General features: G+C 43.1%; 1 protein-coding gene across 2 annotated transcripts in view; it reads left to right on the plus strand.

Annotated features, from left to right (window-relative positions):
- The window catches only part of NAV3 (neuron navigator 3), a 1035010-nt gene that overhangs the window by 464672 nt on the left and 542406 nt on the right, over positions 1-27932 (plus strand). For both annotated transcript variants that reach the window (XM_086919576.1, XM_086919578.1), the window contains exon 9: positions 15398-15513. In XM_086919576.1, coding sequence (XP_086775702.1) covers positions 15398-15513 — 116 coding nt within the window. The remainder of the gene's footprint in view (positions 1-15397; positions 15514-27932) is intronic.

The following is a 27932-nucleotide window of genomic DNA, read 5'->3' on the forward strand; positions in this document are numbered from 1 at the left end:
AGTTATTGATAAACTCAAAGTTAACAGGCAAGCATTGCATGTTTTAGAGATGATCCATGACATATTTTTGAAATTATTTATTTACAGTCCCATGGTTAAAAGTGACTCATGACAGGTCTTAATGAATGTCCACTTTAAAGTGGTTCAATTCCTATTTATTTTAATTGTGTTGTATTTGTATTATGCCATATCTTTGCTTTTATTAAAGTGGTGACATCATGAAAAAGCCAGCAGGCCTGTCTTTTTGATAATGACACTCCCCTAAAATGTGCCTAGTAAAGGTGGGGGTATTGTGGCTATAGGGTTCAGGGCTTGCTGGGGGCGTGAACTGTTTTGAGAGTGTCACCAAATGTATTTCCATCTACCTGCCGATCTTTGCAATTTGATGTAAAGTATTTAGTAGTGGGTGCACTTTTCTTTTTTAAATGGCAATGCACTGACTGGACAATTAATTATTCAATAGTGTTATTGTGTATCAGCGAGCTGGGGGTACTAACCCACATCCCTTCCCCTTGGTAGGCTTTGGACTGCTCTGCTTCTCTGCCCTTAGGGATTCAAGTGCTACACTGGGGTATTTGCTTCCCATTAAAGAAAAGTTACGGACTTATTACTCATTTACAACTTATAACCCAATTTCTTGCGGAAAGAAAAACACCTCCCCACAGCCACATAATTGTTTCTCCTCTGGGAGCAGTTTCCACACCTGATTAAGGTCAAGGACTTGATGGGCAGCAGCTGGAGAACTAATGCAAATTGGATTCCAGGGGCTGCAGGCAGGGAAAAGCAACTTTCTAAAACTAACGTGTTGAATTAGATTTTTAATAACTATTAAAAATAGTGGTTGTCTTTTACTCTACTGCAGCCTAAACTAGAGCTACCAGAATTAATATTTTAATCTGTACTCTAGGTTTCCTCATAAACAACCACAGTCTTCTGCTGTGAAAACCGCTTTTAGGGTCTTGACAATGTAGGGACGTTAGTATTACATTCCTACATGTCCCACTTTTAAATACCGTACATGTTGAAAAGAAAGTTTCTTTTGGACAGTTTGGACTACAGGTTTAAATTACAGAAGTTTGGCTACACCTGGTGGCCTGAAGCCATGTTTTCCCCATCACAGCGGAGGATGGAACACTAGGTGCAGCAGTCCACATGTAACATTTAACTTTCCATTACATGGATGTATTTCTGCACCGTACACTATGTCCTTGTAGAAAAGTAAATTTGCCAATTGGGAGTGAGCCAATTTTTCCATATGTAGGGGTCAGAACACATGCAGTAGGGCCTTAGCAGCAGTATCCCAGTGCACAAATGGAAAAATAAAACATAGCATCAATCCACAAATGGGGATTATCATGCAAAAATTGCACTTTTCTCGTATGTAATACATTTAGATGAGCAACAGCAAGCACAACTAAGAGTTGAGTTGTTATAACCAATATAGGACACAACTACTGTTGCATTCTATGATCAGCTCTGTGCCACAAAAGAGCATGTGACATGGTCCTGGAGCAGTAGTGTAAAAGTAGCAGTCATTTGTTTGAGTTATCCCATTGCAAACAATAGTTGATACCAAAATAGATTTAGTTTTGTAAGTATTGCAGCAAGGCCAAATTTCATCAACATTAGCTCAATTTCATCATCTTATAACACTTTAAATGAGTAAAACAGGCAACCACATAATTATCTGAAATCTATTTAAAAGTGCATAACATTGACTTTTAAATAGTGCAACATAGTAGGTGACCATTACCCTTTAATATATGTTTCAGAAATTATTTGTTCTTAAATTGAAGTATACTACTCCCAAATATCCTCAAAAGGTCTTCCTAATTCATGATGAAAAGCGCCTAGAATGCAGAGCATAGCTATAGATATCACAAAATTAACAAAGCTGTCACAGTTTCCTGGATTTTCTATATAAGAGCCTGACATTTATTGGTGAATGATATCAAATTTCATAAATCGATAGGAAATAGAGTTGCTAGCCATTCACGAACAATATAGTTGTAAATGTTTCGCCATCAACAACTCGGAGGTTTACAAGAGGACTCCTTCATGTGCCAGATCTAAAGAGATCAGTGTAAAGTGCAGGCTATTCTACTTTATGGCAAAGCCCTGTCAATATATCAAATACCTGCTTGTTAATGAAACTAGATATCCAAAATGTTATTTTTTCAAGACTAGACACCCACTGCATTCACATTAGTCAAAGAGACACTGAATGAAGTGTAACAGAAGACAAGCAGAAACCAGGGTAAGAGGCAGACAAAATATAAAATACATCTGAGTCCATATTACTTAGAAACCCAGGGGTGCAGAGTGCGTATACATTCACTTATGTTGCCCAAGGCACCTTAGTATCACCTAATGTTCCATCCCACCTCCCCTCTTATTTACCTCCCTAACCTTATGCACAGTTCTCATAGTCATTGCTTCTCATCAAATTCTATTTCTTATGAAAAGATATCTAATGCCTTTGGAGAATGTTTCGCTATGTAGTATGGGGTGAATAAATATCCTTTGAAAAATATTCTCTGAATTCTGTGTTCTATATTCTAACCAATGGTAACATCACTTCCTAATGACTGCTGAAACGTGTTGCAAAATGGTAATCTTTTTGCTTTGTCATCTGCATAAAATAGGTCTTCCTGATCACAGCATGAATTTGTAATTGTGGCAGAAAAGAATGTTACCACATCATAACTTCCCTTATTTCCCTAGACAAGCCTCTTCACCATGCAGGCATCATTTACAAAGTGATGACCACAGTGCTTCAATATAAAAACTCAAGCTCATAGTTTTAGCTGTGACACTTCACAGCCAAGATCCTGCCACAGTGAAATACCAAAATGAACAAAAAAGTAAATCCAACTGGGGTCCAAAGTCAACACTCGATAAAATAAACTGCAAATTATACATGAAAACACGTCAGAAGTAGGATTAGAATGACTTTTTTTTAGCTTTTAGAAAATGTGGCACTACACACTCAACTGAGACTAAGTGATAACCCATGCTAATACAGATTTTATTTACATACAAATGTAAGTCATCTTTCATTTCCATAATATCAACAATCTCGTGTGAGCCTCACAAATAAGGATCACATTTATAATTTACAAATAAAATATTGTTCATAATGCACACTGGTTATCAAAGCTACCTAAAACAGTTTACTCTTTAACCAGTATTCATTATCTACTTTCATTTAATCTGATATCCATCAGTCTGTCTGGTAGAAATGGTTTCAGTTACATATTATGGTTTGGTAGTATATGACAGACAATGTCATATGTTGCATTGTACACTCGTAATCACTATCTGCTCTGTTTTACAATCTTAAAACATAACATTTTTGAAATTAGGGTTACCATTGATAGGAGCTTGGGGTAGCGGGGCTTGACAAAATCCAGAATGGCCGCACCTCCTAACAGTGAGAGACAAGCTCAAATACTTAGGAATTCACGTCACAAGGCATGCTGACGATTTCCTGACTGAATTTATTCCCACAGCTTGAGAAACTTCAAAATGACGTGGCACATTGGAGGAGACTCCCAGTGTCTCTGATTGGAAGGGCTGTCCTCTATAAGATTATGACCTTTCGGTGTCTGCTGTATATTATGCAGAACACCTCATACAAAATACCACTCGACTTTTTCCAAAAGCTTGATACAGAATTGTGCAAACTGGTCTGGGACAGGGGCAGCTCTCAAATAGCGCTGTGCAAGCTCCATAGGGGGGTAATCTAAGATGGTCTTGTAGTCCCATACATCAGGAAATATTATTTGGCTTCCTAATTGGTAAGAATTAACAATTGTGTCTTAGCAGACAGGGTCGAGCAATATGCTATAGGCACCTGAGGCAACTCAGCCATGTTTTGCCAAAGAAGGCAGGAACAATAGTGACTGACTCATACACAAATGGTGGTCCTTTCATGGCGTGAGGCTCCACGACTGCTGGGCTGGGAGGACAGGTTAATGGAAAAGACCCTGCTGTGGGACAGTAACTTATTACGGGAGGTGGGGAACTTGATTGGCTTTCATAAATGGGGCTTCTGAGCATTGAGTGTGTTGGAGATGTCTGGAGAGGTCAGGCACTACTTATATTCAAAGATTTGCAGGCAGAAAACCAACTGGCTGATGGCGAAAGGTTTTGGTATCTACAATTGGGACACGAGCTACCACAACACATACTGGAGGGGTAACAACTGCCGTAATACACACCTTTAGAAGACCTTTTATTGCTGCATCCAGTGGTAGACTAAGCCACCTCCCTCACATATCGGAAACTGGTAAATAATTCCTCAGATCCATTAGGATTCTAAGGGCAGCGTGGGAGGCAGACTTTGGACTGCTGGAAGATTATGACTGAGTGGATGCAATTCAAAGCCCCCAAGAAGTAGCAATGTGTACATGCTTGGGACTGATACAGTTGCGTATTCTACAAAGGTCCTTCATCAGGTCATCTGAAGCCAAAGCATCATATGTGACCTAATAGGTCAGAGGAGGCCATTATATCCACTCTGCTTGTAGAGGGACATACACCAAATTAAGAAATGCAATGGCTCCACTACAGGCCCTAAACGTTTCCGAGCTTCTCCCCTATTTACTTGGCAAAGTATTATGTTAAACAACAAACTTTGCACACATTTCCTTTTTTTAAACAAAATTATTCAATGTACAAAAGATATGAATGTTAATGAAGGCTAATGCTACTGTGTGTTATGAATAATAGCATATTGGGTTTTAGTGCAATTCCAAAGGTTCACTATGGGGCGAACTTGTAAATTGGGGCAAACTTGTAAATTTGTCACAAGGAGCAATTTTGTTTTCTGTCTTCACCCACTCAGGCTCACAACATTGCGACTGTCACTTTCTCAGTGCACAAAGTCAAGTTTTGAAGCAGTAGCCAGTCAGAGCTCCAGTAGGTTGGCTCCATGCCTTCCACAGTCCTGCTGAATCTTTAAACATCAAACACTATGAGTAGGACACATCACAGCATCTTGCGTACCTAGATAGTGTCATGGTTGGATGGTTTGTTTCGTTGTCCAAGTCATCTAAAGTCCCAATTTCTTTATTTATTGAAGTATTTCTCCTGATCACTTTCAGAGCTCCCAGACTATAACAAATATTTGCTAGAATAACAGGCACAAACAGCAGTAAGGAAAAACCTTCTCCACTCTCTTCAGTCAGGGCTTTAGCCAGAGCTTAGATCACTGGAAATCTTCTGATGAGCTAGCCTTCTTGTCCTTTATGTCTGTGGGACTACTAAGGCCAGCTGGTGTGACCCTTGAGAAGTATTTTCCAAACTTGGAATCAGGGAAAAGCGTGTCCCAGTAATGCCGTCACTCCACAAACAAAACGTTTCTCTTTGTTTCTTCTGCAAGTCCAATTAAGTTATGAGGTTTTTTGAGGAGGAGTATTTCATGGTGGAATCCAAGGTCTGGCTTTATAAAAATCAGAATTTTCTATTCCTGAATAGCAAGGAACCCACACAGATTGTTTCTGGAAAAGGGGCACCTCCTTGGATGATAGGAGCCAGACAGGCTATGGAGAAGTCTCTCCTCAAAAACAAGTTCAAAGAAGCCCCTTTTTATTATAAACATGTTACTATTTAGGTTCTTGATTTCATCGTGTAAGTCACCTGTGCTATCTCCTGTCCTCACTTTCCTGAAACAATTCTGAGTAGATGTTCCAGAGCTTTCCCACATCTATATTTCTGCCATGGAGCTGCCAGCATGCCAAATGCTCCCAAAGATCCCTAGTTCTTTGCTGAAATCCACTTCACTCCTTTCGGCTGAGCTGGTGTGAACAAATTACTGTCAGTGTTGGAGAGAGAGCCAGATGGAACTAGAGTAGGAACTCCCTAATTTCAGGTAGAGACATGTAGCTTTAATGAAAAATTCATATTCATCAATTAATTAAATTGATAAAGACCTCAATGCGATGGTGATACATTCTCTGGCTATTTCCTTTGTCAAATATCTAAACTGTAAATACATACATCAACAGCAATTACACCAGGCAATATCTACAACTAGTAAAGACCCATTGCAGCTAAAAGCGGAGAAGCTGTGAAACATTGCAATTGAAAGAATTGAGGGGAACAAAACTGCAGTCATATCCCCTGCCATTCAGTTTTAGGATTTTGAGCCACATTTTCAGTTGCATGACAATATAAAGGCACGAGGTCGAAGACAGAATTCCTTTATAAGGTTATGTAACTATGAGATGACTCGCTATATCTCTATTATGTAAAGCAGAGGGCTCTTTATTCCTTTTAATACTTGCTACACCATCCCCCTTTCCTCAAACCACTTAACTCCATGATGTTTTTGGTATTTTGTGTTCATTGCAGACATGAATAATAAAAGCAGAATCTATTGCCAAATTAAACTCACAAAAATGCAGTTAGTAATTTTGCAAAAATATATTAGAATATGTTTAATGTGTTCGGATTAAAAATATTGTGGCTCAGGTTGAGCAGAAACTTCAGAGATGCTGCCTTTGATGTAAAGAGCTATCTCATTGAGAAAGAAAACGTGGTGGTTTTTGAAAATGTCTCCCTTCTACTGATCGATTTGTCTTTTTAGTGAAACATATGAGAAGGAAAAAAAAAACTAGCTCTCCTTCTTATTTAAATCGCAGTTGTAATTATGACCTCTGTCCTGCCTTTCACCTTGTCTCCATCGGTGGCAGGAGTCAGGGTAACTTAAATACTCAACTCTGAATTCCATTGTGTAAGTCGCTCTGATTTGACGCAAATGTGTTCTGTTGTATTGAATTTGTCAAATAAAGGTTTTCAAAATTTAAAACAAATATAAATATACTCAACTGTAATAGCGTATTACAGCAGAACGGCTATGTCTTGTCTTTATTACAGGAGACTTGAGACATTACAGCGCTCCTGTTAGGAGACAAATAGAGACAGGCTGTTTTTTACACATGAATTGCAGGCTTCCATGTATTATATACTGATTAGGTCACTGAGTGCGTTCATATGCATTTCTATGTGGGATTTGCTCACTTTTAAAATTAAAGGCATATTTTGTATGCAACAATGGGTTCCGCATTGTGTATCGAATTAAAAGGCTATACGATCCAACTGTAGGGAGCTATTTTTAGATTGACATTAGGGAATCTTGTGTTATCAGGACACACACACAGAAAAAGCATAGTATTACATATCACATAGTTCGTTTTATTTTGAAGTAAAAAATGTAACATTGAGCTGAAAATGTGTTTTCATTAACTTTAATCGGCAGAATCCAGCAATGGAAAAAGAGTGGCAAGATGTCAAAGGAGCCTGCAATGTTTGAAAGTTGTAGAAGAAAACACATTTTATTGCACTGAAGACTAAATTGAGGCGTTCTGCTTAATTTCAGAAGCGTTAATGTTCTTTATAAATTAGCTAGATAGTGCTTAGAAATTAGCTGGATGTGTTTGATAGAATTGAGCCCGTGGGATGCAGCATCTTTGGGATGTAAATTGGGACTATTTTTGATTTTATATAATGTGGACCTTACAAATGATGCCCATTTTAATGTTAATAAGCATATGTTTTTGTGAAAAACTGCCATGGAAGCTACATTTTATGAAGATAGGAACTGAAATGCTGGGAGGGTGTCTACCAAAACCAAAACAGGGTCTGGGCTCACTGGCAATAAGGACAAGCCTCACTATCAATAAACTATAAACCAAAACACAATACCAGTATTGCCAACTTAATTACACTTGGACCACGGATGGTCACTCGAATCGCTGACTGAAACAGTGACTCTCGGAGAACAGTTTTGTCCGAAATAAATCAAAATTGTTTTAATTATTATATAACATATACCATATCAATGGGCAATTTTTTGTGTTTTAGATACACATTTGGATAGCTCCACAGAAGTATGTCAAACAACAAATAATGAAAACGAGTACAAAAAGACACTTTTTAGACAAATTGACACCTTGCATTCAACATTCATACAGGACAACACACATATAAATATACATATATACACAATCGAAACATTTTTTTTATAGCATATATTTTTGAAAAACAACGCATTGGAACAAACAACTAAACAATTTTCATGTGTTTGAGAGTGAATCAACAATTCCTAATGCTGGATAGAGAAGGTCTACGCGTTTCGATGACCCCTTGTTGTGGGGAAATCTCGTCAGGACCAAAAAGCCTGTGAATGAAGAAACAAGATAGGGTCAACTAAGGGGACCGGACTCTACCTCTCAACGTATCAGAAAGGATAAGTGAAACTAATCCTACCTTAGAGTTGCTGGGTGCTCTTTTGAGATTTTATACTGTAATAAAAACGGAACCTGTTTTAACCCATGGTTAAAGACGCAGAAAAAACCGCAATCGCATTTTCCTAACTATCTCATTCACTCGTGAGTACTTACATAGTGTTGCGCAGGGTGCGCTCTCAAAGGGTTTTGTTCTCATCCATAAGTGGAAGTGGAGATCTAAAAGAATGGAAGGACTAGTAAGAGATCTAGTGGTTTGACTGGTGGTAGCAGTAGCTATCGGTGAACCGGAGACTACTTACATCTGGTTGAAGCGTGGAGACGGGGCTGTTTCCCGGATCCGCACGGTGAAACGCCTTGTTAGATTAGTTCCTGAAAGGAAAGATGAAGACTACTGTCAGTATTCTTCGTGGGAACTACGTGGGCTGGATGGCTATTCTCTCACAGTTCTGTCAAGTTGTTCCGATCTACCTGTAGGTTTGTAGTATGATGAGTATATCTGGGGGTCCACGTTCTTCGGTCTCTGTCAAGTGAATGCAGATACCGGCATCATCCAGTTCGATGTTTCTTGTCTCGTGTGTCCTGGTTTTTAACTCACTTCCTGGTCATAGGATTTGTGGGGATTGTAGTTTTTAGGATTCGTCGTCATGGAGACGTTGTTTCTGTCATGTGACCTTGTGTGGTCTCGTGTGTCCTGGTTTTTAACTCACTTCCTGGTCATAGGATTTGTGGGGATTGTAGTTTTTAGGATTCGTCGTCATGGAGACGTTGTTTCTGTCATGTGACCTTGTGTAGTCGGGCTCACAGTCTGCGCAGGAGACGGTAGCCCGAATCTTTCATTGTATGAGTTTATAGACGGTAGATCTCCGAGAGTTCGTTAAGGCCATCAGTAGCTGTATTAAACTTGACAATAAGCATGGCTTCATGGCGAGATAGTTTAGCCTCAATATCTCCTCCTCTGGGGTCTTTTTCGATTTTGGCAATGACTGTCCATTTCAGGTCGTCTAGTGTGTGCTTGTGACTGATCCAATGATTGACAAGGGGGGCAGTTGTGACTTTCTTTTTTATACGGGATTTGTGTTGAGTGATGCGGCATCTAATTTCTTGGCTTGTTTTCCCAATATATAGCATGTCACAGGGACATTTTATGCCGTAGATGACGTATTTTGATTTGCAGTTCGTGAACTTTTCGTGTTTCCAAAAAGTTGTTTATGTTGAAACAAGCATCCTTCTTCTGTGCTTGCGCAACAAATGCAAGACCCGCATTTGTGGTGACCCTGTATGGGTGGTAGGCCTAGCATGGTGTTAATTGTGGGCGGGTTCTGCTTCACTGCAGCTCGTACAAGGTGGTTGGCCACACTCTGGTCCTTTTTAAAGGCAAATAATGGCTTCTCTTTTAGTGTCTCAGCTACATTTTCCACTAGATGCCAATTCTGTAGAATGGTTTTCTTGAGTTGGTTGGAATTGGGACAAAATGTTGAGACACATACTATCCTTTCGAGAGATGGTTTTGTCCTTTTTACTAGGAGTGTTTCTCGAGGGATCCACCATACTCTCTTCATAGTTCTTTTGAGAAGTTTGACGGGATAGCCTCTTGATGCTAGATTGTCAGTGAGGTTGGAAGCGTGGAACATGTATTCGTCTTTGAGGTGGCAATTTCTTTTTATCCGCAAGTACTGTCCGAAGGGAAGATTTTCTTTTAGGTTTCGCGGATGATTGCTTGTAAAGTGTAAAGCCTTGTTTCTGTCTGTCACTTTCTTAAATAATGTCGTCACCAAGCCTTCATCTGTAGGATATACTTCAACATCAAGGAATGACATTTTAACTTTGGAAAAGTTCATGCTGAACTTGATCTCTTCTGTGCGAGTATTAAGCCACTCGTGAAATTCTTTTAATTCTTCTTCTGATCCTCTCCAGGTTAAGAAGACGTCGTCTATGTAACGGCTCCAACTTGTGATGTTTTCTGAGTATGGATTTGATTGGTAAACAAATTTCTCTTCATAGAGTGACATAAACAATACAGCCAATTCTGGGGCGAACGGACACCCCATGGCTACACCGCTTATCTGGTAGAAAAAATCTCCGTTAAAATTGAAATAGTTTTTCTTCAGAGCCAATGTAGCTAGTTGCATGATAAATTCCGTTGGTACTCTAGTCGGTTTGGGTCGTTGGTCAAGATAGTACTGAATGGCATCTAGGCCGTCACTCTGAGGAATCTGGGTGTACAATGAACTCACGTCCATTGTCACCAGGAAATCTTCGTTCTGCTCAAAAGGTATAGTTGGCAATTTATTTATAAAATCCGTCGTGTCTCGGAGGAATGACTTCACCTCGGACATGAAGGGTTTCAGGAAGAAATCTACAAACTTAGATACCGGTTCAAACAGAGACTCGCAACCGGAGACAATTGGTCTTCCTGGAGGGGCATTAATGTCTTTGTGGATTTTGGGTAAGACATAAAATAAGGGTATCCTTGGGTTGTTGCATTTAAGGTATTCATATTCTTTCTTCCCAATTATTCCGTCTGTCAATCCTTTCTCCAAAATTGGGTTGAGTAGTTGTTGAAGTTCTGTCGTCGGATTTTTGGCTATTTTCCTGTAGCATCTCGGGTTGTTAAGTTGACTCATCACCTCTCCGATATATTTTTCCGTGTCCCACACTACTATTGATCCTCCTTTGTCCGCCTGTTTGATTGTAACTGACGTGTCCTTTTTGAGATTGTCTAGTGCATTTTTCTCAGCTCGCGAGATATTAAATTTAGTCCAACTCCGGCTTTCCTCCATTTTGTTTATAGCTGACAAGATGGTTTTTTCGAAAGTAAGAATTTCTTTCGCTATTTTATTTCCTGGTGGACAAAATGTGGATTTTCTCCTCAGTCCTGTGACTTCTATTGGTGATTGGATCGGAGTTTGTGCGAAAAAGGATTTTAGTTTAATTTTCCGGCAGAATTCAATTGCCTCCATTTTGAGTTTGACAAAATTGGTGTGTCTCATGGGGACAAAGGAGAGTCCTTTTTCCAAAACACTAGTTTCTGCTTGAGTGAGAACTTTGTTTGATAAATTGAAAATTGGAGAGACTACCAGTTCTTGTAATTGTGCCTCCGTGTCGACATCTCCCATGGCTGGTTGTACCGTGGACGTGCTCGATTTTGTGGTTGGCCTCTTCCTAAAAAAGGAGCCGAAGAGGGTCCTGGTTGTTGTTGGAAAGATCCTCTTTTATTGCCTCCTCTTCTTTGATTGTTAGTCTCACTTTCACTTCCACTTGATGCTGATGAGGTATCCGAGAAAGAAATGAATTTATTGGTTGATCGTCCTTGGTATTCCCCTAAGTATCTCCTTGAGTCTGCTCGGGAGTAGAAATCTGTCTGAAGGTATGGATATGTTTTTTCTAGGTTGAAGTTCTTCTTATCTTTTTGAAACTGATTCTCCTTTTGGTTCATTGTGTAGTCCTTGAATTCTAGGATCTCCTTTTCTACTTTTTCTAGTAATGATTTTGCGTCCGGAATCTGTTGGTTCTTTTCAATCTCAGATTCTAAAGTTTTAATCTCTTCGAGTTGTTGTAATGAGATTCTTTGTGCCGTCTCAACCGTTAAGACCATGAGGTCTCGGCTACACTTGGTCTCAATAAAACTGTATCCTTTTTTGTAAATTGGGTCGTCTGTAAATATCACGGGGATGTTTTTGATCTGAAGTCCTCCTGGGATGGTACCAGCTCTCAAATGCTGGAGGAGGAAGTGACCATGCAGGTCTGTGCGAATTTGCTTCTTTTTTAGCCTTAAGAGTTTCTCGGTTTCGTTTTGATTCCTAGCCGTAGTACTCAAAGTGGCTGATGCGAAGAGAGGGGGTTTTGCTAATAGGCCTTTAATGTGATCTTCGCTGTATGCGAAAGTTTGTTCTTCAGACATACTGTGTGTGACTCACTCGTATTCAAAGAACTCAATCCAAAACATAAAACGGACAACAAAAAAATGAATTCTCAAAAACAACAGTTCAACCGCTCCCACTGGGGGCAACGACAACCTCGCAGAACGTCTTCTGCTAAAGTACCAAAACCAAAACAGGGTCTGGGCTCACTGGCAATAAGGACAAGCCTCACTATCAATAAACTATAAACCAAAACACAATACCAGTATTGCCAACTTAATTACACTTGGACCACGGATGGTCACACCACGAGGTTCCAGACGTGCACACTTCTTTTTGTGCGGAGGACATGCTTATTGCCTTCTTAGAAACACTACAATTTGTAATAATAACTTTTCTAGTTGGAAGAAGATCATTTTCAAGGCGGTAATCTATAAAACGTCTCCTTCTGATCTCATTTTTATTCTCTGCTAATGTCTCTGTATTTGGGATTTCATCTTTCCTAAGATAGTTGATATATTAAATTGACATATTTTATCACTTGACAAATTGTTAAATAAAATAAGATGTTTCGTTGACAGAATTATTTTTGCATACCTTATGCATATTAAATGTGTTGAAATAGCAAATATTGCTGTATAAATGCTAGTGGAACAGGTTGTTCTTTAGGGAGTTAAAAGCTTTGTGGATAATACACTTTATTCACAGCACACAATTCCTATTTGTATGCCCACACGTACTTTCAGATGATAGAGCTAAAAAAAAAGACCTGGAAATCGAGTGAGAGTTTCCACTTTAAAAAAGAAATGTGGAGAAACAAAAGGGACTCTCTAGTTAATCTGCAGATGAACGTTTTACTGCAACAACACAAAAAGATGATGGACAGAATGCTGAACATTGTCAAACATTCACCTCCAGTCACAGATCCCTCTGCCCATGGGAACAGTCCAGCCTGAACTGCAAAGCCAAGTCCTCCCTGGACCAGAAACAAGCTTCGGGGACTGGCTTTGGGGTATAACCCCTCATCAGCCAGACTATCTTTAATCCAGTCTGCTTCACAAAAGAAAAAGATAACCAACCCAATTGGTGGTCAGGGACCTTGGGTATTGAATGTTTTATAAGAACAGTGGTCCCTAACTAGAACTCAATATTAGAAGGACTATTCATATAGAAATGCAATGATGTCTTCATTTTGCTGTCCAACTGGACATAATCATTTAATATGAAGAATTTTTAAAAAAAACATACATTTGTGAACATGTATAACAGAGAAATGAGAAACTCAGGCTTTTTCTTTTTAGACTGCAACAGGCATGGTGCTCAGGCACCTATTGTCTAGTCCGGAAGATGATCCCATTAATGTGTTGAAGGGATTGAGACTTTTTAACGCTCTTAGCACAACCTTATAACTGTATCTGTATGTGCCAGAGTGCATCAATGTATATTGTTTGCTGTCCCAATTGATGTATTTCTTGGCCATGCTCCATGTAATGCCTGAGTTTCTCCTTTCCTTGTTATACATGTCCCCACTTGTACGTTGTTCTTTTTAATTCTTCATATTACATGATTATGTCCAGTTGGACAGCAAAATATAGACATCATTGCATTTCTATATGAATAGTCCTTCTAACATTGAGTTCTAGTTAGGGACCACTGTTCTTGTTAAAAGCTCTTTAATCCAGTGGCACAGTGAGCACGGCACCCACTTCTAGGCATACTCTTGCCATAGGTTGACTATAGCAACACAAAAAGATGATGGACAGAATGCTGAACATGGTCAAACATTCACCCCAATCACAGATCTGGGTTGAATTAATTTTTTTTTGCTCACCGTGCCATCCCAGTTTGGACCCAGCCATAGGCAAATCAGTCTTGAACCCTGCCCCCCATGGGAACAGCCCAGCCCAAACTGCCAAACTAGTTCTTCTCTGGATCAGATACGAGGCATCCTGGGAACATTGCACTTCATCTAGAAAAAGCACGCATGGATTCTCCTCTAAATATTAGAATTTAGGGCAAATCTTATGACGGCACTTAAGAAAAATAGATTTAGTCTAGGATTAATGTAGTGTTACATGCTTACACAGGTTGAATTATTTTTTTGTGCACTTTTAAATAGCGCAAACTTTACCTGGAGGTATTGGACCACATACATGAGATCCAGATTCATTATACAAGGGCTCATTCATTTTTGACAGGCACATGGAGATTAAGGACTTTATTACGGGTACAGCATTCCTAACAACCCGTACTGGCAGTGGCGATCCGACCTCTGCCACCACTGCAGGTCAGCCCGCAGTATTAAGAGGGTGGCGGTCACTAAACCACTGTGTCCGCCAGGGTACAGGGTCCTGCGGTCGTAGCGCAGCGGTAAGGGGCAGGAATATACTGGTGGTCCAGCTGCGGCACCGCTGAGCATATTCTGAGTTGTTTTTCCACCGCCCATTCCATGGTGGTGAACCCACCATGAATAGGGCAGCGGACATACTTCTATGTTTAGATTTCAAACACTGGTTTAGGTGAAAGAAACAGAGCTGGTTTGAATATTTTGCCAGGGCGGTTTTGAAGTCCCAGGCCCTCCTGGTGCCGCACAGCGTCACTCTTGCATCGACATAGTCTCTTTCTTGCGATTTTATAATGACGTCTTCACTTTTTGTTGCTGATTACTGATACCTAAACCGAAAAAGAAAAAGCTCATAGTGCTCTAGCAAAAGGTGTTTGACGGATGTTTTCAGTAAAGGAATGCATTTTGGCTTCTTCTTGACAAATGCAATAATCATTAGGATACAATCTTTCTGATTCCCTCTGCCTCGCTGGCCGCTGCCCAGACGGCAACAAAGGCGTCCAGGAATCTGCTGTGTCATTATTTGGCATTCTTATTGCCAAGTTTAGGTATAATTGAGATCTGAGCTCGATATGTCATGCGGTGTGCTTTCAGCTAGAAGTGACTAAGCACTGGTAAGCACCTGCGCCATTAACGGAGTAGTTTAAGAAGCTATGGGCCAGACGTATCAATGCATTTCTGTGTCTATGGGAAAATGAGTTTGTGCTTCTGGACTTATGTTCTTAACAAATCAGCAACCTAATGAAGGCCGAATGTATAACTGATTGCCACCTGAGCAACATGAGAACAATATTTTGGGACAGAACAAACATGAGAAATTAGCGTACTGTCAAAGCATGTTGTGAAAAATGATTTGCAAATCTTTCATTTAAAGATTAGAAGTAATATGCATTTAAACCATTGTGTATGTAATAACTGTTTTTCTTTTCTGATTTCAGAACACACTCTGAAAATGACAGCACATCGATAGCACTCTGTGACCCTTGCACGAGTCCGACTAAATCAGACTCTTCCTACAGTAAGACTGCCAAGCAGTGCCTCGAGGAGCTATCTGGTGAGTACCGGCGCTTGCAAAAGGGTACTCCTGTGCTCCAAATAGTTCTTAACTTACGGAGATTTACTGTCTAGCAGTTTACTCGAGGGGGAAAGCAGGATTTAAAATAATACCCCTGACCTCAACTTATATAATTGAAACAGTAAAAAATGGGTCAGAGCATTTCAGCTGTAAATCGTGGGATGCGAGCTGACTGGCCTCTTTGGAGAGCGGCCTTCTCCTACCGGATGCATGGGAAAATTCGAGAAATAGTGCCTAGAGCTGCGCGTCACCCGTCTCTTCTCATCAGCGATCAGACGCTGAAGTAGGGTGTCTCCTGACATCCAGGGTTCGTTCGGATGAATGTGAATGGGAGAGATAAGAACCCCGCTTCCAACACAGCACACAGACAAATGCAAGGCGACGTGCTTCCAGGCAGTGCAGCCCTTCAGAGTAATGCGCCTTTACAAAATATCACTCCTCCAAGTATTAAATGGCTGCCATGATCTAAATGTCGGCATGTACGTTTACATATTGCCTCCACAGTGAAGCCCAACTGAGCATGTGGCTCTAGGGCCATTATCACTTAAAACGTTGTGTTGGTGGCATTGATTTTACTACAAAAACAGATTTGTATTGATGCTATTTTGAAATGATTTGCTTGTCGTTTTTTAATATGTAAGCTTTACTTCCACCGAACGTGATGCTAGCACCAAGTTGTGATTCCTAACCCCTCTATTAATATATATTCGGAGAAAAAGATATACATGGTACATACTAGTGGGGTTAAGAATCACAACTTGGTGCTAGCATCAATTTTAGTGGAAAGTAAAGATGACCTATTAAATAAAATGGGACAAACAAAAAAATAGAGATATATACCCCCTAGTGTCAAATCTTCATTTAACCAACAACAAGATACAACTGATTATCTGAGAGACAATGTAGATGACTTAAATTGTGAATATTTCATAGAAACATAATTTAACTGCAACAGATGAATGTTCAATATGAGAAATGTCTTTTCATTGTTACAGGTGTATCACAATTTTGACATGATATGTGTCAATCTGCATATATGTGCAGTTAAGTGTAGTAAATCTATGCTTACATATATACTTACATTCATGAAACTACGGTAGTCAATATTCTGGTCACATTATTCTGGCAGGACAATATTTAAACTCAGTCTTGTAGGAGGAATACCATCTGATTGCATCACTAGCACAGTCAGTTGGAGAGAGGATGCTATACACTCTCTAGTATAATAGTTTTTGATGTGCATGGGAGAAGAGTGTAGAGAAAGGCTGGTGTGTAACTCATAGTCTATATTTACTAGGTATATTCACTAGTGAACCCTGCTCTTCCTGTCCTGGTTACCATACTGACTTGGACACTTTGAGTGACTTTCTTCAAAGACGGGTGCTCGATGCTCACAATTGTGTTTGCACACTTTCATAGCCTTTGAGGCACAACACAGTGAAATGCTATGAGCAAAATAAAGGCATGATGAAAAATGACTTTTTGCCAGAAATCACAGTTTTGGAGAATACGAAGAGTTTGGAACTTTAGCTGTAGTTCTCAGTGTCCGACATTGTATTGTCCAATACTGGTGAATGTGATTGCAGTTCTTTAAATCTGCTGACTGGGTCAAAGAGATGTATGTTCCAGTTCTTGATTTCTCCACATAACCATACGTGTACATTTCATTTCTCTGTGGCTCATTTGCTATGTCTGTCAAAACTGGGAATGCTTTAACCAGGCTTAGCACTGGTAGAGAACCGATCAATGAGATTAAGGTGATTCCATGGTTTCCCTAACAGTCCCTATGATCCTGCGAATATCACTTCCGCAAACTCTTTGTCTTCCATGTTTTTTCCATCTGGGGTTGGGATTGGGTTTTGGCTTGTTAGTGTATGGCTTGCTCCTGCAGTAACTGAAATTCAAGCATTCAATGGCATTGTAACGGCTGGCAGGGGCATCATTTAAGGGGGACCAGGGGCAACAAACTGACCAGGTGTATTGTTAATTCACTAGCGTGCGTTGCCCTGTTCGTGAGGGTTTGGTCTCACCTGAATCAGTAAACTGACAGTGAGATGTGTATTTTAATGAATAGCTAGCATGAGGCCTGACCACCTACAAATACACTGGTTATGGGATTCGGAATGTATTTATTCCCACGGTTCTGACATTTATTTTTTGTGGTTTAGACATTCTTATTGAGTTGGTGTCAGGTTTAAAATTCAGCCGCATTTACTTCTTCTAAGAATATATCTTATGAGTTTGATAATGTACATGTAGTTTTACATAAAGTATACATAACAGGAATTGGATTTTAATGTTCTCATTTTCCTAGGGATTTTTATTAAAAGAAATGTTTTCTTGTCCTAGATATTTGCTCTGATTAACTAACACTAATCTGAAAGAGAAATCTCTCTTTCAGTTGACATCTTTATGTCATAAAAATGAAAATGCTATGCAGAAGAGATTAGAGAGTAACTCACCTCTGCTTTGCTGTGATTTACTTCACTAAAATGCAGGGTGTGCAGTTGTTAGTCATTTGCAGCAGGAGACTCTAGAGTGCCACAAAACGAATCACAAGCACCTCCACTAGAACATGGGGTGGCTCCTTCTGTCATACAATATACAGAAATTACTGGTAGGGTCGCCACCTACCTGCTGGAATGTGTTGACACTCTGCACATGAGTCTGTAAGGAAATAAGTATTAAACGGAATATACATAATTAAAAGACCTGAAGCAAGCATGCGAAATGGACAGGCAAAAGTAACAAATTAACTTATTGTGACTAACGGGGACTATGTATTGGTAAAAAATAAGGGTGTGAAAAAAGGGTAGCATAGCTTTCTTTTAAATGGAAACAGTATGGCCTTAACGAAGCCAGGCAGAAACAACGGGATACTCGTAGATATCTAGTAGGTTAGTAGTTTACTAATTCAGACAGATGGACATAGCAAGAAGGAGTGTGTCCACTAGTGATTACGGGTGCAGGAGTGGAGAGGGCTTTCCTGTGGGGCTTTCATCTTTTTTTTTATCTAACTTCTATTCATTTTGTACATTCATTATTGCATGAAATATGTATTTACCATTTTTTTGGCACAAGTGCAACAATACTGAAAGTTTATAACATGAATAAGTTTTCTCTTTATTTGTGCTGTTTGCGTTGTCAAATATGACTATGTAACTTGTACAACAAAACTCATAAATATATATTAAATGTTGTTAAAGTATTCCCTCTGGGCAGATGCCTTTTCATCTCACCTTGTGTTTGCTCAGTGGCTGGACTGTGGGCATTGGATTGCTTCATATTATCTCTGTGGCATTCTGTTTGTCTAAAGATACATTATGTTCGTTTTTCTAGTTCTCGAGCAAGTAGAGGAATTAATAATAAATACAAAGTCGAGGGACTAGGAAGGAGGAGAAGGCACACTTCACGAGGCAATCCGTACGCAGAAGCATTTGCCAAATAACGCTTGTATGAGATGGAAAGACTGTTCCTTTAAGAAAAAAAAGTGCATAACATAATGTTGCTTTAATGATTGAGTCGCGCTCGCTTAATTTATATGTATTTCTGTGACCAGTGTTTTCTAAACACATGCATCTGTACATGTGCGATACTGGAATTGCTTTCCTCGCATTACCACGTCAGACCAAGCAGTTTGTTTCTGTCAACAGCGCATACAGTGGGTAAGTGGGGTCATTTGTAAGCGTCATCCTTAACTTCCCTCGCTCGGGTAACCTGTGGCATTGTGCACTGGACGGCAGCACTTCACCGGCTCCTGTCGGGGGCGCGGGGCTCTCTGTGTGCTGCCATGGCAGCCAGCACCCGGCGCTGCAGTACCAGAGAGCAGCCACACTCCTGCGCATGCAGGCTGCATACTAACGCGTGAGCGAGGGACCTGTGCACAGCCTGGCCTCAGTGCTGCCTTCATTCCAGCCGGCACTGAGCTCTGGCGCGAGGGCTCCGGCTCCCAGCACCGCGTCCGCGTGCCCAGCGTGGAGAGGGCTGCGCGGGATCCCTGCACCGGCTCGGCGGCGCGTGCCATGCTGCTGTAGCACTTGGGTCCCTCTGCACTTCAGCCTGCGAGCCGCGCAGCGAGGAAGATGAGAGCTCAACCACTGAAAGAAAATACCAAGTGGATGGAGCTGAGGAAACACAGGAGACTTTGGGGCTTACTTCTCTTCTGGAGCAGGGTACTGGAGGAACTGTCATCTGCATGAGAAACAACGAAGCAGCAATGACCTCAAATGCTGCTGATGACACAGCGGGAGCTGCTTAGGAATATGTAGAACAGGAATGCACAAACTTAAGTCTTTTGAGCATTCGCTGCATCTCGGATCCCGGATATTTTCTATTCTGTTTTAGATATGTTCTATTTCTACATTAAGATGATCACTCTAGGGACCTTCTGAAATACTTCGGACACTGGACTGGGATCATGTGATTCTTAATGAGAAAGGCAAAGAGTCCTGCTGGGAAAACATGCAGCGACCTGCAGAGCTATCTGTTTTTAAAAACAAGGGTGTCAGACGAGGAAGTGCACGCCTCCACAAACAGAAGTCTCTGACAGACCTTGCTCTGCTGAGTGGGGCAGAGGCAGGAGAAGTGAGGCTAACCACTCACCAGGCTTCCTGGACTGCAGAATCCCCAGGGGCAAGTTGGAGGTTCCTCCACAGGAAGGATGAGGGTAACACAGGCTCCCTCTCAAAGGCGCTCTCCAAATCTGTGCACTCACTCTCCTACACCTGCAACTCTACTCAGTGGGATGCGGGCGCCTCCACGCTCCCCGACGGTGCCTCCACATCACCCAACAAACCTGGAGACCAGTCTGTCGCTGTCTGTCAGGCCAGCCGAGATACATCCGACGTGTCCACTGAGGACAGCAGCAAATCAGATGATGAAACCATATCCTGCAAGTCAGGTCTCACCTACAGGAGCTGGAACGAGGAGGAAGAGGAAAGCTGCTTGAGGGAAGGGACTGCACAGCTGGACGAGGAAGTCATCTTGACCATGCTGGGGGACCTGGAACATGTACTCTACACAGATATTTTAGGTACGTTCAGGCTGATTACGAAATACATTTTCACCCCAATATTTTGAAAATACTCCTCATTGCTCACTCTTGTTTTTCTACCACCACTGAGGTTTGGAGCCAAAAAGGTTACTGACAATATGCCCCTAACTGTTCATGCCTTCAAGGCAAATCATTCTTTATTATTAAAAATCATACACCTAAAGATTGCGGGCTAGAACTGATTAGAATTACAGGGGTAGAAACTGCCAGCGGAGAAAGCCTTCAAGTTAAACCTCTTCTAAAAATGTGATGACTTATTTTGACTGTTGCAGCTTCAATAATGACAGGGTATTGCGCTGCGGTTTCCATGTTTATGACTGGCCTAGTGAGTAAAAGTTTTCCAGTAAAGCATCAAAGAAGTTATTTCCTTTTACTGATGTTTTTATGCAGTTGAGGATTGGTGATTGCTTCTACGGGTCTGTAATGAAGCCCTACCATAAATACTGACCATTTTTTAATGTTTTTTTAAATGTCAGAATGCCTACGTAAAAGGGATAACTAACAGTAAACATTAGCAACATTTTGAGCATAAAAAACTCTGCCAGGGTATTGAATCACGTTGGTGGACTCTTATTGATCATTTTATGGGCTCCATTGTAATGTGTGAGTAAAATGAACAGAAGACTTCATGGGAAATGCAGTAGTGGTAAATGTCTTAGAAAATGAACAGCTGAAAAGCATTTTAATTATTTTCCATTGCAAAAATGCACTTTACATCTGAAGGTTGTGTAGAGTGAGTTGCATCTTGCCCTCTAAAGATAAATATATAAACTATTTAGCATTTTGGTCTTAAGAACCTCCCTCATACGGTGAAGAGTAAAGTGGTGCATGTACTGGTTTTGTAATGTATGTTGACTTTTATAGAGCTCAGAGTTTTGTGGAGGAACTGAAAGAACAGCTGCTTAGTCTGTTTTCTTCAAACAGTTACTGAGGAAGGGATAAGAGGCATGAATTATTTCCAGAGCTGTTAAGGGAAGCAGGGAAGTGTTCCCTTTTTTCATCATGCATATTTGATAGCACCCTCATAGCTGCCAGCTAAGTCCTCACCATGAGGGAGAATTTGGTGCAGTCAAGGTTTTAAATTGTTCTCTCCAGAGCACTGCTTTCCCCCTTGTATTCCTTCGTCTTCTAAAAAACACAGATGCACTGTAATTCCAAATTAAATTTGGGCACCTAAATGGCTTCATTCTTGATAGAAGGTTAGAAAAAAAATTGTGTTCACGGTGAAAACTCTTACCAGCAATGTTTATCAAAATTATTTTCAGGTAAATAAAGTGTTTGTCAAAGCTCTGTTTGGACAACGTGCATTTCTGTAACATCTCAGAGTCTAACCGTTTCGGCTGTCCAGGTATTTACATCGGAAATTGCTCAGTCATTCAGGTCTTCAGTAAAGTTTTTTCCACCCTCTACTGATTTTTAGTCAACTGCTGGTTTAGGGAGATGACATGGCCTGGTCGTTGAACTTTTTTTACCACTTGTGGGACACCCCCGCGCCGCACGGCCACCAGCTGCTGCGTGTGCCACTCCGCTTTGCCCTCTGCCTCGCTGCCCGCCTCGTTGCCGGCTGACGCCGCTGCAGTCTGTCTTGTTTTGAAAATCACTTGTGCTTGTTCCTTTGCCTCGTTGCCGGCTGACGCCGCTGCAGTCTGTTTTGTCTTTGTTTTGCCTCTGTACAACATTTGTGCTTGTTTTTTTACTGTATTTGTCTTCCTGTGTTAGCGTCTTGTTTGAGCATTGGTGCCTGCTGTTTTAGTCACTTTTGCCCGTTTTTATCGTTCTCCTTCCTGTCTGCCCGCCTACCTCGCCGCCCTCCGCTCCCCGCTTCCCGCCACCACCGCTGACCACGCCCCCTTTCCCTTCTGCTCCCGCCTCCCAGCTGCCCCGCCCACCCGCGCACTTCGCCTTAAATGGCGACCGTGCGAACGCGCAGCGGTCACGCGCAGCGGGTGCGCCGTTTGTGCGCCGAAGGCGCGCCAAAGGTAAGCCTGTCTGCGCCCGTCCGCGACCGGATCGCGACCAGCGCCAGGACCCCTGGCCCACGAAGACCCCGACCGACCCGCCTGACGTACTCCGCCGCCACCCTCACCGCACTCAACACCGGCCGACTCCCAGAATGCCATCAAGCCACTCCAAGACGCACCCAAGGCCCGTTCAGCTGCCACGCCTGCAAGTTCTGCTGCATCCGGACCAGCCCCGCACCAGCACCCGCCAAGGCGAACTCCAGCAGCACCCACCTCAAGTGCATCCTGCTCAACACCCGCTCCGTCCACAGACACGCCATCGAACTCTGGAACCTTCTAGACGCCACAGCCCCTGACGTTGCCTTCCTCACGGAGACCTGGATGAACGCCTCTTCAGCTCCCGACATCGCCATCGCCATCCCAGAGGGCTACAAGATCGTCCGGAGGGACCGCAACGCCAACCAGATGGGAGGAGGCATCGCCATCATCCACAGGAACACCATCCGTCTCACGACCAGCACCGACAACACCCTGACCAGCGCCGAACACCTGCATTTCCAGATCCACACCAACCCGAACACCACCCTCAGAGGCACCCTGATCTACCGACCCCCGGGACCACGCACACTATTCAGTGAGGACATCGCCGACTTCATCAGCCCGCATGCCCTCCCCTCCGCTGACTACATCCTCCTGGGAGACCTCAACTTCCATCTGGAGAACAACAACGACCACAGCACCAGCACCCTGCTCGACAACCTCGCCAACCTGGGACTCAAGCAACTGGTGTCCACCCCCACCCACCTCGCCGGACACACACTCGACGCCGTCTTCTCATCCAGCACAGACATCGACTTCAGCCACGCCACAGAGCTTCAATGGACGGACCACAGCTGCGTCCACTTCACCTTCAAGAGAACGACGACCCACCAACACCAGCAACACACCGCCCGCAGAAGCTGGAACAAGATCACAGCAGACCAGCTCGCCACCTCCCTGAGCCGACACCCTCCTGCCAGCTCAGCGAACCCCAGCCAGGCCGCCGAGAACATCACGAAATGGATCAGCGACTGCGCGGACGAACTCGCCCCGCTGAGGACCCCGCCTAGCAGACCCGGCAGCAAGAAGGCCCCATGGTTCACCGACGAACTCAAGAGCTCCAAGAAGAACTGCCGAGCCCTCGAGAAAGTCTGGAAAAGGGAACCGACACCGGACAACAGGACCTCCTACAAACTTGCCACCCGGAAACACCACCAGCTGATCCGCGCCGCCAAGAGAACAGCATACAAGGACCGGTTGGACAACAACGCACACAACAGCAAGGAACTCTTCAACATCGTGAAAGAGCTCTCCAACCCCAGCGCAGGAAACAACGACATCACCCCATCGCAAGACCTCTGCAACTCCCTCGCCTCATACTTCCACAACAAGATCACGGACATACACAGCAGTTTCAACAACCAACCAACGCACACCACGACCGACCAGCCACCCCCCCCCACCACCACCCTCCACGCCTGGACCCCGATCAGCACCGAAGACACCATCCGCACGATGAACTCCATCCACTCCGGATCACCGACCGACCCCTGCCCTCACCACGTCTTCAACAAGGCCGACACTGTCATCGCACCCCACCTGCGAGAAATCATCAACACATCCTTCAACACCGCCATCTTCCCCGAAAGCTGGAAACACGCCGAACTCAGCGCTCTACTCAAGAAACCAACAGCGGACCCCACCGACCTCAAGAATTACCGCCCCATCTCGCTTCTCCCGTTTCCAGCCAAAGTCATCGAGAAGACCGTCAACAAGCAGATGGCCGCCTTCCTCGAGACGAACGGATCCCTCGACCCCTCACAGTCCGGCTTCCGAGCCAAACACAGCACCGAGACCGCCCTCATCGCCGCCACCGATGACATCCGAGCCCTGATGGACAAGGGAGAAACAGCGGCCCTCATCCTCCTAGACCTCTCCGCGGCATTCGACACGGTCTGCCACCGCACCCTAATACAGCGCCTCAGCAACATCGGAATCCAGGACAAGGCGCTGGAATGGATCATCTCCTTCCTCGACGGAAGAACACAGCGAGTCCGCCTACCACCGTACAAGTCAGAGGCCTCCGAAGTCATCTGCGGCGTCCCCCAAGGATCATCCCTGAGCCCAACCCTCTTCAACGTCTACATGAGCCCCCTCGCGGCCATCGTACGCAAACACCACCTCAGCATCATCTCCTACGCCGACGACACCCAGCTGATCCTCTCCCTGACCAACGACCCCGCCGCCGCCAGAGCCAACCTGCACGAAGGGATGAGAGAGGTAGCCGAGTGGATGACGACCAGCCGCCTGAAACTGAACTCGGACAAGACGGAGGTCCTCATCCTGGGCTCCTCACCCTCCGCCTGGGACGACTCCTGGTGGCCTCCCGCCCTGGGCACCGCACCCAAACCGACAGACCATGCACGAAACCTGGGCTTCATCCTGGACTCCTCCCTCTCCATGACCAAGCAAGTCAACAGCGTCTCCTCGGCGTGCTTCAACATCCTACGCATGCTACGAAAGATCTTCTGGTGGATCCCCACAGAGACCAGGAAGACCGTCACCCAGGCCCTCGTCACCAGCCGACTGGACTACGGCAACGCCCTCTACGCCGGGACCACCACCAAGCTCCAGAAGAGACTCCAGCGGATCCAAAACGCCTCAGCCAGACTCATCCTCGACATCCCACGATCCAGCCACATCTCCGGACATCTGAGAGACCTTCATTGGCTCCCTATCAACAAGAGAATCACCTTCCGCCTCCTCACCCACGCACACAAAGCCCTACACGACCAAGGCCCGAGCTACCTCAACAGCCGAGTCAACTTCTACGCTCCCAAACGCCACCTCCGATCAGCCAACCACGCCCTCGCCGCCGTCCCCCGCATCCGAAGAGCGACTACAGGAGGAAGGTCCTTCTCCTACCTGGCCGCCAAGACCTGGAACTCCCTCCCGTCCGACCTGCGCCTGACCCAAGACCACCTCTCCTTCAGGAAGAAGCTGAAGACCTGGCTGTTCGAGCAGTAGCGGCACCCCCCCCCCCCAAGCGCCTTGAGACCCTACGGGTATGTAGCGCGCTTTACAAGTGTCACTGATTGATTGATTGATTGACTTGCTTTGAAAAAGTGAGTTTTAAACTGGCTTTCCCCACTTCACTAAATTGTTTGACCTATGGTAAAAATGTAAACCTTTGTCTATCTAGTTATTTATATATGTGTATATGTGTATATATGTACATATATATATATATTTATTTTTTGAGGTAGGCAATCCTTTTTTCTATTTTATATATATCGTAACTTTGCAAGGTATATTTAACCTTGCTTGTGTTCTAAAGCACTGCAGCATATGTTGAAGTGAACCTCCATGACACTTTCGATATGCCAATGATATATACTGGGATGTGTGAAGGATATAATACCAGAAATAGTTCACTATTGTCCCTACCCCCATTGAAATTATAAATATTTGAAATAGCAGATTTTTCAAGATTGCCATGGATTATCTCTTTCAAATACAGGCAAATTAGTTTAAATATTCTATTTTATCAGAAATGTGGTTAAAGACTGTTAAATACTATTTGTTTTATTTAAAATAAGTACTTACATGAGTGCACAATTTACGGTGGTTTAAACTGCATAAGTAAATATAAAAATATACAGAAATTCCTATAAATGTACACAGCTCGCCATATTAAACATAATGGATACATATACATATACATTACATGGGAATGACACCTTCAAGTAACAATTCTGGGTCTCTTCTGCCATTGTACTTCATGGACATCCCAGGTTGCAGTTTCCATAGAGGGCTTAGAGCAGTAGCAGCTGCTTGAGGGAGTGCTGCCGGGCAGTGACGCAGGGCAGGGAAGGGGCAGGGTTGGGAGGAAGTAAACTCCGGATTATGGCCGAACGGAGGTAAGTATACAAATAAATAAAACGAATTTTGTTGCGTGCGCTGCATCGCCAAATGCACTCCCTCCAGGAGCCGCTACTGGCTAAGAGACAAATCAAATATCCGTAGTTAAATGGTAAGTAGCATTTATGTCTCTGCATTCTGACTGAACACAGTACTCTTGAAATTGCCCAAAAAGTGGTTCATCTTTATAACTTAACAACGCAAACAATAAAATATTAGGATTGTCATTTGACCCCTTCTGGGGAGTGAATACAAATACAAATAAGTTACCTAGACCTAAGGTAGCAGTGAATTCGTGATCCTCATTTCTAGCACTTATTTTTGGCAGTTTCTAATGACTTCCTGACCAGCACCCTCGAATGATGTCCATATCAAAAACTGCTCCTTTGATCTTCCGAGCTCTTGCTTAGGTGGGTGTCTCGTTTCATTTCTTAACTAGCATCCTAATTTCCAAGTTGTGATTGTCTCCTCAACCTGTAGCATCCATAGATGTCGAGAGTGCCTCCTCCCTTTGTTCAATCAGAGCTCACAGTGAAAATGCCTATTTGGAAACTGGAACTTTCTAAAAGGTTTCTAAATTTTCACTGAGCCTAATCAAAGAGTCAGGGAGAGAAATATCTCCCCGAATAGATAGGGACTCTACTCTTCGCGGATGATACCATCTTGATCTTTAAATCCCCCATAGGTCTCCAAAAACTCCTGGACCGCTTTAGTGAGTTTTGCATTCATAGAGGCCTCACCATCAACACCTCTAAAACAAAGCTTATGGCCATTCCACCTTACAAGAGATTTAGGAACAACATTTTGCTTAACGGTGTCCCCTTGGAGCTGGTTGATTCTTTTGACTACCTGGGAGTCAGGGTAAATAGCCGGATGAAATGGAAAGATCACTTGGCCAAAATGGTATTAAACCACAAAAGAGTCTCAGGGGTGGTATTAAGGGAACAGCGGGAGTCAATGAGTAAACCTGTGGCTCCGACTCTAGCAATATATGATGGCCAAGTATTACCAGCAGCTCTATACGGTTCTGAGTTATGAGGGTTTGAGAACATAACGGAGTTAGCCACATCGAAAAATAAATTCATGCGAGATCTGGTGGCCCTCCCAGTCTCCACCCCGTTAATCCCGCTGCGGCTAGACCTGGGTAGGCGCACCCTTAAAGATAAAGTATGTTTGCGGCCACTACTTTTTTGGGTTCGACTAAGAAGGACCCAAGAGCTACATAATTATGCTGCAGCTCTAGATGAACTTATCTTGCTCAACACAGGTAACAAAATCAAGTGGCTGTGCAACCTGAGACAGCTGGTTGTGCAACTGGGCCTAGGTGAATCATGGTTGAGCCAAACCCCGCCCCTAAGGCAGTGATTAAGAAACTCTATTGGGACTGGGTACAGCAGACGACGATACACAGGAGTGAAGGGGGG

Source organism: Lissotriton vulgaris, chromosome 1_1, assembly GCF_964263255.1.
Source record: "Lissotriton vulgaris chromosome 1_1, aLisVul1.2, whole genome shotgun sequence".
NCBI lineage: Eukaryota > Metazoa > Chordata > Amphibia > Caudata > Salamandridae > Lissotriton > Lissotriton vulgaris.